The following is a 13,630-nucleotide window of genomic DNA, read 5'->3' as shown; positions in this document are numbered from 1 at the left end:
TTTCTTTCTTTCTTTCTTTCTTTCTTTCTTTCTTTCTTTCTTTCTTTCTTTCTTTCTTTTCAAGACAGGGTTTTTCTGTGTAATTCTGGCTGTCCTGGAACTCACTCTGTAGGCCAGGCTGGCCTCAAACTCAGAAATCCACCTGCCTCTGCCTCATGAGTTTTGGGATCACCTAGCTTGCCTATACCTAAAATACTTTCAGAGTTCCAGGTCTTACATTAAGGTATTTGATCCATTTGGAGTTGATTTTTATACAGACAATAGGGGGATCTACTTTTATTTTTCTACATGTCAATATTCAGTTTTCCCTGTGTCATTTGCTGAAGAGGCTGTCTTTTTCCCCAAAAGATATTTTTTGGCTTTTTTGCCAAAAACCCAGTGGCTGTAGCTATATGGGTTTATATCTTGGTCTACTCTTTGTTGATCTATGTGTCTGTTTTGTGTCAGCACTTTGTTATTATTGGTGCTTTAATATAACTTTAAGTCAGGTGTGTTGATGCCTACAGCATTATTCTTTTTGCTCAGGATTGCTTCAGCTAGCTTTGTGCTTCCGTAAGAATTTTAAGATTTTGGGGGGCAGGGATGGTGAATTCTGGAAATGTTCATGTGAGACCATGACTACTTCTATAGAGATCATTGAAGCAAAGCAGATCTCATATGCAGACATTCCTAGTTGACTGGAACTTCTCACTTTTTTTTTTGGCATTTGAAAAATAAAAGCTGCCAGGTGGTAGTGGTATATGCCATTAACCCCAGCACTTGGGAGGCAGAGGTAGGCAAGATATCTGAGTTTGAGGCAAACTTGGTTTACAGAGTGGGTTCTTGGTTGTCCAGGGCTACAAAGAAAGACCTTGTATTGGGAAAAAAAAAGGAGGAGGAGGAGGGAGAAGGGAGAAGAAAGAGAAAAAGAAGAGGAGGAAGAGGAGAAGGAGGAAGAGGAGGGAGAGAAGGAGAAAGGAAAGGAGGAGGAAGAAGAGGAGGAAGAGGAGGAAGAGAAAGAGGAGGAAGAAAGGAGGAAGAAAGGAGGAAGAAAGGAGGAAGAGGAGGAGGAGGAGAAGGAGGAGAAGGAAGAGGATAAGAAGCAAGCCCTGAGGCTGGGCTGGGATTAGCTCAGCAGTAGAGCGCCAGCTTGGGAGTGGGCAGGGGCACAGCTTGGTGATTGTACCCACCTAACATGTATGAGGTCATGGAATGCACTCATGATCACAGAAAAATATTTTTTTTCATATACTTCACACACACACACACAAAAGACCCACATCTCTCCACTCATATCCTCAGGGTGTCCAAAACATTCCGAGTCCCTGACAAGTCCTCACAGATGCTCAGGGTCTTTGTAGGAGTGGCTTGGCTCTGCCATTTTGGATCGGGTTTTTTTATGTGAAGATCTCATGGGACCTGAGTTGTGCTCAGATACCCGGAGGGTTCTGGGTGATGTTGAGGGTCTTCTCAGGGTCTCCTCTACCAGTGAGGTGGCTCAGCTGCCTGTGTCACTCACACTCTCCAACCGCTACTGCCAAGTCTGTGGCCAGCTTAGAGTGGTCAAGAGCATCCAGGCAGTGCTGGACATGATGCCGAAACTCTGCCCAGGTCAGGAGCACCTGGTGGGCCTGTGAATTGGTGCCCATCCATTGCAGACAGCTCCCCCTTTAGGGCCTTCAAAAAGCTGTCCATCTCTTCCCAGTCAGGTATAACAGTGGCAGTTGAGAGGGCGGGACGCAGAGCAGGATTAAGGGCTATAGGTTGGATTCGTTCAGTGTCTGCAGGAGGTGCCAATTGCAGTCATCTGAGCTGCTGGCTTCTAGGGGAACTCCCAAGGTATCTAGGGAGTTCAGGCTGGAAGGAGGCATCTAACATTAGCAGAATGGTATCAGCCTGCTCCAACCTGTTGTGGATGGGCACACTGCGCAATCTCCTGTTCCAGCAACCCTGTACCTTCTCTCAACCTGCCTATAGTCCTCAGCGATGCTGGGGACTGTGGCTGGATCCATAGCCTATCACAGGTGATGGTCCCTGGCTCTTGGGACACAATGGGCACAGACTTTGAACTGAGAAGTTCACTGAGTTTTGTTTTGTGTGCATGCAGTGTTATTCACTGATTACAACATAGGCCCCCGAACAGAGCTTCTGCCCACTTGGCGTTTGCACCAGGTACCACCCTCAGAGCCCCCACTTGGCCATCTGCCTACTACAGGATGTCCTCTTCCAAGCCATCACCCTTCCCAAAGTTGGTATAGCCTCTGTATGAGCCAGAACCTTGATTTGAGGACCTTTGCCCATCCACTGTACAGTTGGTTTTGCTTTTCATCCAGCTGTCTTGGGGCCTGCTGCCTCTGAGTGCCTGGGTTGCCCTACGGATCAGATCTGCTAGCCTTTCTATCTTGGCTGGGCTGAGCTTCCTGTGGATAAAAGCCCCTCTGGTGAACTCTCAGGCCTCAGCTGGTTATACTGCTGCTGAGTTGCCTAGAGTCTGCAAGGCACCCCTCACCACAGTCCAGACCTCTGTGTTCACAGAACTCCTTGCAATCCTCACCCATGAAACAAAGAGATGAGTCATGTGGTCGGCACAGCCCAGCGACTTCTGTGAGGCCAACATACTCCCAGAGTCCACAGCCCCTGCTACGTGGATTTACAACTTGTAGCCTTAAGATTTTTTTTTTCTCTTTCTGAGCATAATGATGCTGGAATTGGGATGAATGCACTGAATGTGTAGACTGCTTTTGGTACTGTAACAATTCTCACATTATTTCCTTCAGTCCACGAGCATAAGTAGTCTTTGCATCTGGTGTCATCGTTGGCTTCTTGAGTGTTGAAAGTTTTCATTGCGGAGGCCTTTCAGCTCTTTGATCAGGTTTATTTCACAGTACTTTATTTTTGAGCCAATTGTGCATGGGATCGTTTTCTAATTTCCTTCGCAGCGTGTTTGTTATTGGGTGCTGATGATTTTTGTCTGTTCATTTTGTATCCTGGCTCTTTGCTGATGTGTTTACCTACTTATGAAAAGGTTCTCTGGGGGAGTCTGTAGGGCCTCATGTATAGAATCATCTGTAAATAAGGACACTTAGACTTCTTTCTTATTTATATCCCCTTCATTTTCCTCTCTTATTTTTACTGCTCTAACTAAGAATAAAGGTGGAGAACACGTCCTGATTCTAATGGAGATGCCTTGAGTTTCCTGCATTTAGTATAATGTTGGTTAAAGGTTTGCTATAGAGCCTCTATTATGTTAGGCTGGGATATGTTCTTTGTATGCCTAGTTTCTTCAGCGTTTCTATCATGAAAGGGATATTGGATTTTATCAAAAGCCTTTTCTGCATCTGCTGAATTTATTGTGTGATTTCTGTGATACCCCTAGCATTATTCTTATTTCAAAGGATTGCTTTGGCTGTCTGGAGTCTTTTAAAAAATATTTTATATGTATGAGTGTTTTTGCCTTTATGCCTCTATGCATCACATGTGTATAGTGCCTGCGGAGACCAGAAGAGGGCACCAGATACCTTGAGACTGCAGTTACAGATGGCTATGGGCTGCCTTATGGGTGCTGGGGATCAAAACCAGGTCCCCTGGAAGATCAGCAGTGCTCTTAACTCCTGAACTATCTTTCCAGTGCCTGTCTGGGGTATTTATGTTTTCACATGACTTTTAAGATTTTGCTTTTATTTCTATGAAGAACAGTGCTGGGATTTTGATGAGAATCACATTGAATCTGTAGATAACTTTTTAAAAAAAGACTTATTTATTATTATAGATAAGTACACTGTATCTGACTTCAGACACACCAGAAGAGGGCGTCAGATCTCATTATGGATGGTTGTGAGCCACCATGTAGTTGCTGGGATTTGAACTCAGGACCTTCTGAAGAGCAGTCAGTCCTCTTACCTGCTGAACCATCTCACCAGCCCAGTAGATAACTTTTTTGTAGGTCAGCCATTTTCACCCTATTAATTCTTTCAGTCCATAAGCGTGGGAAGTTTTTCTGTCTTCTGGTGTTCTCCTCAATGGTGTTTTAAAACTTACATTACGGAGCTCTTTTATTTCCTTGGTTATGCTTATTCCAAGCTCTTTCGTTTTATTTTTGAAACTAATTTGAATGATAGATACTGTTTATTTGGTCCTCAGTGTGTTTTCCATGAGTGTATAGATAGCGCACTTGGTGCTTTGTATCATCTCATTTGGCTGAAAGTGTTTATTAGATGTAAGAATTTTATGGTGTATAGTATCGTGTCACCTGCAATTAAGCATATTTTGGACTATTCTTTTGTATTTGTTTGATTGTTTGTCTGAGACAGAGTTTCTTTGTGTAGCTCTAGATGTCCTGGAACTCACTCTGTAGACCAGGCTGGCTTCAAACTCACAGAGATCTGCCTGCCTCTGCCTCCTGAATGCCGGGATTAAAGGCACCACCTCTGGCTTGCAAATGAGGCTACTTTGACCTCTTTTCCTATTTGTACCCCTTTTATTTCCTTCTCTTTTCTTATTATACATTCCAGCTAAACCTTCAAGCTCTGTGTCTTATTCCTGATTGTAGAGGAAATGTTCTGAGTCTTCCTCTGTTTTGCCTATGTTGGCCATAGGTTTATTGTGTGTGGCCTTTATTTTGTTGAGATATGCTCCTTCTAGTCCTACTCTCTTCAGAGTTTTGTCAGATTTTGAAATTTGCCAGATTCAATGTTTGAAAAGATATGGGATTTTGTCACATGCCTTTTCTGCATCTATTGAAATGATTGTGTGATTTTGGCCTTGTCTATTTATATGCTGTATTACATTCATTGTTTTACATATATTAAACTGTCCCTGCATCTATGGAATGAAGAAGCTTGGAATGAAGAGTGTTCTTTTTGATGTATTCAATTCAGTTTGCAAGTGTTTTATTACAAGTTTTTGCTTCTGTGTTTGTAAGATAGACTGGCCTATAATTTTTCTTTGTGTGTGTATTTGTTTTTGGTTTAGGGTAGTACTGGCTTCATGGTGCTGTGAGTTTAGGAACATTCCCTCATTTTCCACTGTATGAAATAGTCTGGGAAGGATTGCTCTTAGTTCTTTTTTATATGAAGGCCACTGGCTTTATTAATCTAGAGGTCTTTATAAGGACAGTGACTGATTTTGCCAGGAAAAAAAAAAAAAGGAGCCAAAGGGCATCGAGTGGATGGTGAAGGGAGGGAGAATGGGGCCAGGAATCCATTCAGGAAGGCTGATAACTGTTGCCATGGAACTGCAGTGGGAGGTGGAAGGGGAAGGCATGCAAGGGCAGTGATTCCAGAATGGGTGAAATGCTGAGGGGAGAGAACTGCCAGAAGACCCTGGAGTACATAGGGGGTGAGTGTGACAACAGCAATCTTTTCCATCATGGAGAGCAGGAAGAAGCCCAGCCCTGCTGCAGACTCTAGGCTGTGGCTGGAGGGCTGAGGGGTACCCAGAGAACATTATGAGACAGCATCACACCTTTCTCGAAGGCACCCAAAGAAGTCCCTGGCCTGCTTGGCATTGGTACTCCTTGTGTCTTTCAGCCATTCTTGGGAAACGTTTTCATCTTTGTTTAGCAGAAGTGGCCAAGGACCACATAAGTCTTGTCAAAGCCCCCTTTCTCCAGCTTCTTGTCCAGGGCTTCACCTCTCCTGGCCAGGTTCCCCACTGACTTTACCCACCCCCATTCCCCTTCCCCCTTCCCGCCACCAGTGGGCTCTGCCACGGAGTCTTGGTGTAGAGTTTGAGACATCTTGATCAGGCTTAATCAGCAGCTCCGACTCTGTAACGGCTCCTCGCACAGCCTGGGCTTTCTTTTTTTTTTTGGTTTTTTGAGATAGGGTTTCTCTGCATAGCCCTGGCTGTCCTGGAACTCACTTTGTAGACCAGGCTGGCCTCGAACTCAGAAATCCGCCTGCCTCTGCCTCCCGAGTGCTGGGATTAAAGGCGTGCGCCACCACGCCCGGCTCAGCCTGGGCTTTCTTGACTGGGTGTTTGTTTTATTTCTTTGTCAGTTTCATTGCTTGTTATAGTAATATTCAAATTGCCTGTCTCGGTTTATTTTTGGTGGATCACATATTTCTAGAAAGTCATCCGTTTTTCTTAGGTGTTCCAATTTAGTGGAATATACTTATACTTTCTCAAGGTTTGTCCTTAGGACTTGCTGGATTCTACTAGCATTTGTTGTAGTGTCCCTTCCTTCCTTAAATTGGTGCTGTTTTTATTGTATCTCATAGTTTTGGTATGCTATGTCTCCATTTTCATTTAACTCTAAAATTTACTTGTTTTCTGATTTCATCAGTAACCCAACTGTTCAATCTCCATGAACACTCACTCTTTGCTGTAATCCCACGGTCTATCTTTCTTTTCAGCCCTAAGATTCCTTTGAGTATCTTAGAGCTGGCTTAGTGACCATGAATTCCTGATTGACTCATGGAAAGTTTTCCTTTGCCCTTCAATTATGAGAGATAGTTTTGCAGATATAGTAGTCTGGATTATCAGTTATTATCTTTCAAAGGTTGAAATTTTTCTTTTAAAAGATTTATTTATTTATTTATTTATTTATTTATTTATTTATTATAGGTAAGTACACTGTAGCTGTCTTCAGACAGCACCAGAAGAGGGCATCAGATCTCATTACAGATGGTTGTGAGCCACCATGTGGTTGCTGGGATTTGAACTTGGGACCTCCAGAAGAGCAGACAGTTCTTTTTTTTTTTTTTTTTTTTTTTATTCAAGAGCGCTCTCGGGCCCACGGTCATACACCACGCAGGGGTAGAGGACTGTGGCGCCCCGAGTAGCTGGATAAGGTTTTTTTTTTTTTTTTTTCAGACAGTTCTTTTAACCGTTGAGCCATCTCTCCAGCCCCCAAAGGTTGAAATTGTAAGGCCTCTTAATTTTGTTTTTTTAGATCAGACATTGTATCCAGCTACTTGCTACTATAAATTACAAATAACATTTTAGTGTCGTCATATAACTATAAGATGCAAGCAAAAGAAATATCTACCTAAAAAAGATTTTATTTTTATTTGTAGGTCTGTGTGCCTGCATGAGTTTATGAGCATCGTGTTAATGCAGGTGCCTGCATAGGACAGAGGGTGTCAGATCCCCTGGACTTCAGTTACAAGGGGTTGTGAGCTGCCTGATGTGGGTGCTGGGAACCATCTCTATGACCCCAGAAATCCCACTTCTGTTTTCCAGAGGATAAACAATGAAACAAAGTGTATACCATGCTTTTTTACTTTCAGAGTGCTTTATAGGGAAACCTAGTAATTGCTGAGTTGTAGAATTTCTTTGATTTTGGAATATGTTCAAAACATTTCAGAAGTGGTCAAAGTAATCAAACATGCTTGCCTTTGTAGCCAGTTGTTTTTCTTGCTCCTTTTCTTTGCTTGACATCTTTTTAAAATTTTATTTATTTATTTATTTATTTATTTATTTATTTATTTTATATATAAGTACACTGTCACTGTCTTGAGACACACCAGAAGAGGGCATCAGATCTCATTACAGATGGTTGTGAGCCACCATGTGGTTGCTGGGATTTGAACTCAGGACCTTTGGACGACCAGTCAGGGCTCTTAACCGCTGGGCCATCTTTCCAGCCCACTTGACATCTTTTTGTTATTTGCCTTTGATAGGCTGTGTGGTTCCAGGGGCTGGGGCAGTGGAAGTTGCGATAGCGGAAGCTCTTGTTAACTACAAGCACCGTGTGCAGGGAAGAGTTCGCCTGGGGATCCAAGCCTTTGCTGATGCCTTACTCATCATCCCAAAGGTACGGCTGTCTCCTGGCCAGATAACAACTGGGTGCACCTAAAGATCCTTGATTACAAATTGCCACCTTGCCCAACAGTTCTCAGAGTTAGAAATGCACTCATTTGCATTTCCTGTTGTGCATAAATATTTTACCAGCCCAGCAGAGAAACTGTGGGATTGAAGCTTACAAGACTGTGGGGAGCTCCAGGAAGCAGTCAAGCTTTCCCTGCGTCTCAAAGCTCCTTTGGAAAGTTCAGCACTAACCAATCCTAATGAGCGGTTTGGAACTCAAGTTTTGTTTGAATTTTTTATTTTAAGCAGAGATTCTTGTTTTGTTGGTGGCCTCCAAGATGCTATTACTTTACTTGTGGGAAATGAAGGACTTGAAGATGTTTCGTGTCCCCAAACACTATTAGCTGGAACTTGCTGTAATTGAAGGAGCGAAGCAGCAAGAGGACAGGACTTGCCCTTGCTTTCTCTTTGCCTCTCTTAGTCATCAATCATGCAGACATATAGAAAGATGTTTCATGTATGCTATCACCATGAATTCAGTCATTATTAGCATTGTTAGCTAGCAAAGACTTAAATAATTTATATCACAATTATTCATAATTTGTGGGTTGTTTGTGAATCAGATGTCTATTTTTTCTTTCCTTCAAGCAGCAAAGTCATTGAGTACTGGGTTGTTGACAGGAATTGGTGGCTTTGGTATACAGTGGTCCTTTTCTTTACCAGCTGTTAGTTTAGAAATTAGTCTAGTGTGGAGTACAGGCATTTCCATCCAAATTGCTACAGGTCACGGCTGTCCTTCTGAAGCTAGGGGATGCACAGTGCTATGGATGCTCTGGTTTTTTTTTGTTTTTTGTTTTTTTGTTTTTTTAGCAAGTGCTGGAAAGAACAAGAAGGCACATGGCTCAAGAGGCCAGAGGAAATAGAATAGAATTACATCTTTTATAAGGAAAGAAATGAGCTGGCTGTAGTAGCATGTGCCTGCAGCACCAGCACTAGGGAGGCAGAAGCTGGGGGGTCAGGAGCTCAAGGCAATTTTGGCCACACAAGGGAAGAAGGAGTTCGAGGCCAACCTGGGTTATAGTAGACCTTGCCTAAAAAATATCTAGGGGTGGGAAAGGTCTGGTGCCCTTAGAACTTAGTGTGGTGCTCACAGTGGGAACTATTCAAGAACAACCTGTGTTAGGTAGATAAAGCAGTGATTTGATTTAGGTTGGGGATGGAATTCTTCTAAAGGAGATGGCCATTGTATTGTGGTTGTGTTTCACGAGCCTGAAGAATAGTGCCCCTTTTTGTACTTGATTTTCAAATCCATATATAAAGGTATTCCACACATGTTTTTTTATTTTCATAAAGGTTCTTGCTCAGAATTCTGGTTATGACCTGCAGGAAACACTGATAAAAATTCAAACTAAACATGCCGAATCAAAAGAACTCCTGGGCATAGACCTGAACACAGGTAAGAAATTGGAAAAAAAATAGCTATTTACTCAAAAGATTGTTCCTCAAAGACCCACATCTTAGGGAGTGGTGGATTGGAACATTTTATTGCACCAATTGTCTTAGTTAGGGTTTTACTGCTGTGAACAAACACCATGACCAAGGCAAGTCTTATAAAAAACAACATTTAATTTAGGCTGGCTTACAGATTCAGAGGTTCAGTCCATTACCATCAAGGTGGGAGCATAGCAGCATCCAGGCAGGCATGGTGCAGGAGGAACTGAGAGTTCTATGTCTTCACCCAAAGGCTGCTAGTGGAAGACTGACTTCCAGGCAACTGGAGTGAGAGTCTTAGGCCCACACCCACAGTGACACACCTATTCTAACCAGGTCACACCTATTCTATCAAGGCCACACCTCCAGATGGTGCCACTCTCTGGTCAAGAATATACAAACCATCACACCAGTCTTCAGTGTATCCAGTTTACTCCAAAAAATGTTTAATATGCATAGGTGTTTTGCCTATGTATATGTTGTCTGTGAGTAATGTGCATGCAGTGCCTGTTGAGGTCAGAGAAGAGCATCAGATTCCCTGGGACTGGGCCTGGACCCAGGTCCTCTGCAATAGTAACAAGTGCTCTCAACTGGGGAAACACCTCACCAGCCCTGAAACAAAGATTTTTTAATGTGGGTCCTGGGGGCCAAACTCAGACCCTGTGTTTGTACAACAGTCAATGACTTGACTTATCTATATCTCTTGTCCTCCCACTCCCACCCCAATGCTTAAAAGAGAGATTTATTGAGTGCTAATTATTTGGACTCATACTGGGCAAAATAGACTAAAATTGTGAGCTTCTCTTATAGTGAAAACAGGCAGTAAACAATAATAACCTTAACAAATAAATAACTTAGCATCTGTAAGGATGATCATGAATGCTAAGGAGGGAGGGGGAAATTAAAACATCTGTACAGTACAAACTAGGAAGAGGTCTACTAAAGAGCTGGCGGAACTGAGGGGTTGGCCATGAGGGGACAGCAGGAAGTGGTTGGCTGGGAGAAGGAAGGAGGTGACAGAGGTGACACCTCAGATTACAAGGTGGCATGTGGGCTGGGCTGAGGACTTCAGCTTTGTTTTTTTAATCCTTGTAATAAAATAAGGAGCAATTTTGCAACATAGTCCATATTTAAAAGGATGGTTGTGGCTATTCTCCACTCTGCAGAGAGCGATTAGCTGAACAACTAGCAGGTTAGAATTGCACTAGCTGTTGGAGAAGACTAGACAGAGCTGGCTATGGATTGAGGGACCGTCCAGTTTTAGTAAAGTCTGGTTTGAAGTACTTATGGCCTTTTGGGGGAAAGTAGTTCGATATATTCAGCTCAAGAAACAGATATATGTTGTTGGTAAGAAAGTAATCAGGCTGTAGAAAGCTTAAACCAGGAAAACTGGATGAGGCTGCCTAGGATTATTTGTGCTGGATAGTTTTATGTGAAATTGACACGAGCTAAAAGTCATCTGAAAGGAGGAACCTCAGTTGGGAAGATGCCTCCATAAGGTCAAGCTGTAGGCAAGCCTGTAGGACATTTTCTTAATTAGTAATTAATGAGGGAGGGTTCAACCTATTGTGGGTGGTAATATCCTTGGGCTGGTCATTCTGGGTGCTATAAGAAAACAGACTGAGGGCCGGGTGTGGTGGCGCACACCTTTAATCCTAGCACTCGGGAGGCAGAGGCAGGCGGATTTCTGAGTTTGAGGCCAGCCTGGTCTACAAAGTGAGTTCCAGGACAGCCAGGGCTATACAGAAAAACCCTGTCTCGAAAAACCAAAAAAAAAAAAAATAAAAAATAAAGAAAACAGACTGAGTAAGCCATGAGGAGTAATCCAGTAAGCCGCACCCCTCCATGGCCTCTGCATCAGCTCCTGCCTCCAGGTTCCTGCCCTGTTTGAGTTTCTGTCCTGACTTCATTTGATGATGAGCAATGTGGCAGTGTAAGCCGAATGAACCCTTTCTTTCCCATGTTGCTTTGGTCATGGTGTTTCATCACAGCAGTAGTGACCCTGACTAAGACATATACAGGGAGAGAATAGAAGAGCCTTGGACTGCGTAGGTGCTCCAACAGTAAGCTCTTTTAGGAGAAAGGAGCCAATAGAGAAAGGGGAGCGTGGGGTCCAAAAGGCAAGAAGGAGTTGGCCAGAGGCTGTGATGATCTGTTGGGTACTGGTGAATGAGGCTGGCAATTGTCCACAGGGCTTATCACAGAGGTCAGTGATGACTTTGGCAAAAGGAGTTCTGTAAGAGATTAATATTGTTAGAATTCACAGTCAACAATGGCAGGGTGTGTCAAGATTGCTCAAGTAAGTCGATTGTCTTTACTTTGCAGGGGAGCCGATGGCAGCAGCAGAAGCAGGAATCTGGGATAATTACTGTGTGAAAAAACATCTTCTTCACTCTTGGTAAATTGGCAATGAAGAGAAAGACCTTTAGGGATGTAATTGATAACTTTGAATAGCTCCCGTTATTTTTGTGTGGGAAACATTGTGAAGGGTATGACACCATGGTCCCCGGCTACTGAGACGAGCTGCTGTTCTCTTATAGTCCCTTCACATTGTGTTTGCAGCAGGGAAAGGCCCAAGTAAAGCTAACCTTACCCTCACTGTTTGGGTTGGAAAGGGATGCAGGAGTAACAGCAGCCTCTGTGTAGCAGGGAGCAGCAGCGACCTGCGAAAATTGGCATAGATTTGCTGGGTACAAATTAGACTTCTGCCGAGTCAGCAAAGCAGGCGCCATTACAGGGTGAGGAGGGTGGTGCTTCCTTCATAATATCTCTGTTTCACGAATTCTCACTCCAACATGCCCGAAGGGGAAGTGCCCCCACCACATACTAAAGATTGCTGGGGAGACATGGGCATGCTGTGGGAGGCTGGGCTCACTCTGATCCTTTCATCCTTAGCACGGTGATTGCCACCAACATCCTCCTGGTTGATGAAATTATGCGAGCTGGGATGTCTTCTCTTAGAGACTGATTGAATTCAAAATCAATTCATCTGGAAGACAAGATTTTATACGTGTCATACCCAGCAGCGTCACATGGCCTTAACTGTTAGAAAATAAAGGTAGTGCATGTCTTTTGGTCTCAACTGTTTGAAAAACACTTAATCAAAGCATAAAGAACTCACAGATCTTCCCAGTAAAGAAATAGCAATGGTAATAGTTTCCGAGTCTTAACTCCCCACCCTGTAATATATGCTGTTTCAGTTTTCATAAAGGAAAATGTGTCGTGATGCCTGTACCTTCTGGGCACAGGCTTGAGAGTATCCCAGTCAATTCCAGCTTCTCAGAGATCATATGTGGTAAGACAAATGTTCTCTTTCCCAAGAGTCCCTCAGGAACTTCCTGCAGCCGCTCCCTTACACATGTGACATCACTTGCAATATAGGTTTGGGTTGTTCTCATGCACAGTCCTGGCCCAACCTACTTACTATAGAGTTTATTATAGTTTGCTTAGCCTTTAAAAATATGGGCAGGGTCTGGCTATGTGCCTGGGGCTGGAATTTAGAACCCTTCTGCCTCAGCTTCTGAATGCTGGTGTTGTAACCCTGCCCTTTTTCAGTGACCTGTGCTCTGCCCTAGCTCTGATAGGCCTGACTAGATAGCAAGGCAGGCTCTGGAAAGGCAGGACTCATTGGCATTAGCTCTATGAGACCGTTGCTTTTGGTTCAAATGCAACTGTTTTATAGAGATACAGTCCTGATATGCTTTTGTCCAAAGCTGTCTAGTTAGTCTATCATAGTAATCACGGGTAGGCTCTTTGGTCATGTTCTTTGCACAGACCCAAGCTGATAAGATATAAGATGTCTCAGGTGCATTCTTGGAGTTTGTTTATAGCTTTAGGAGAAGGTTCTGATAGAACCTAGTGGGGAAACCCCCACTCAATTCCCGATTCGGCATGCACCCAAAGAATCATGAATAGACCGCCCTGATGTAATTACATAAGGTAGTTTAATGACGGAGCTCCGGACCGACATGTATCCCACACAGGAGATAACGGATGTCGGCCATGAGGCTCGAAAGCTAGGGTTTTTTATAGGGTAAGGGGCTTAGGGGTGTGGAATTCAGCATCACGACACACTATTGGCTTATTCAAACATCAGCAGAAAAATTACATGTACATGCAGGGTGTCAGAGTTCTGTGAGTTGCTGACTCAGTTCAGATAGCCCTGTTATGTCCTCACATTGCTCTTTACTCTTTATCTTAATGGTCAAGCTGTTCCCAGGAATGTTTTAACTATGGGGCATACCCAGGTTTCTTTTTCTTTTTTTCTCAGCCCCAGGCAGCCTCTAGGCTCACAAACAACCAGCAATTTCTAAGTACTTTATATGACTTACAGGTCTTGAAATTTCATCTTTCTTTCAGTTCCTTTGACTATTTCATGCCTTGATTGAAAAATCTACAATTTTATAGC

The 13,630-nt window shown here is 43.3% G+C and overlaps 1 protein-coding gene across 1 annotated transcript in view; it reads left to right on the top strand.

The window, feature by feature from the left end:
* The window catches only part of Cct6b (chaperonin containing TCP1 subunit 6B), a 44,733-nt gene extending 32,429 nt beyond the window's left edge, over nucleotides 1-12,304 (top strand). The window contains exons 11-14 of the mRNA XM_021177394.2: nucleotides 7,605-7,738; nucleotides 9,085-9,187; nucleotides 11,548-11,620; nucleotides 12,118-12,304. Coding sequence (XP_021033053.1) covers nucleotides 7,605-7,738; nucleotides 9,085-9,187; nucleotides 11,548-11,620; nucleotides 12,118-12,190 — 383 coding nt within the window. The 3' untranslated portion in view covers nucleotides 12,191-12,304. The remainder of the gene's footprint in view (nucleotides 1-7,604; nucleotides 7,739-9,084; nucleotides 9,188-11,547; nucleotides 11,621-12,117) is intronic.
* Nucleotides 12,305-13,630: the final 1,326 nt, after the last annotated feature.

Source organism: Mus caroli, chromosome 11 (assembly GCF_900094665.2).
Source record: "Mus caroli chromosome 11, CAROLI_EIJ_v1.1, whole genome shotgun sequence".
In the NCBI taxonomy this organism is placed as follows: Eukaryota; Metazoa; Chordata; class Mammalia; order Rodentia; family Muridae; genus Mus; species Mus caroli.
This window is presented reverse-complemented; position numbering and strand designations above follow the sequence as displayed.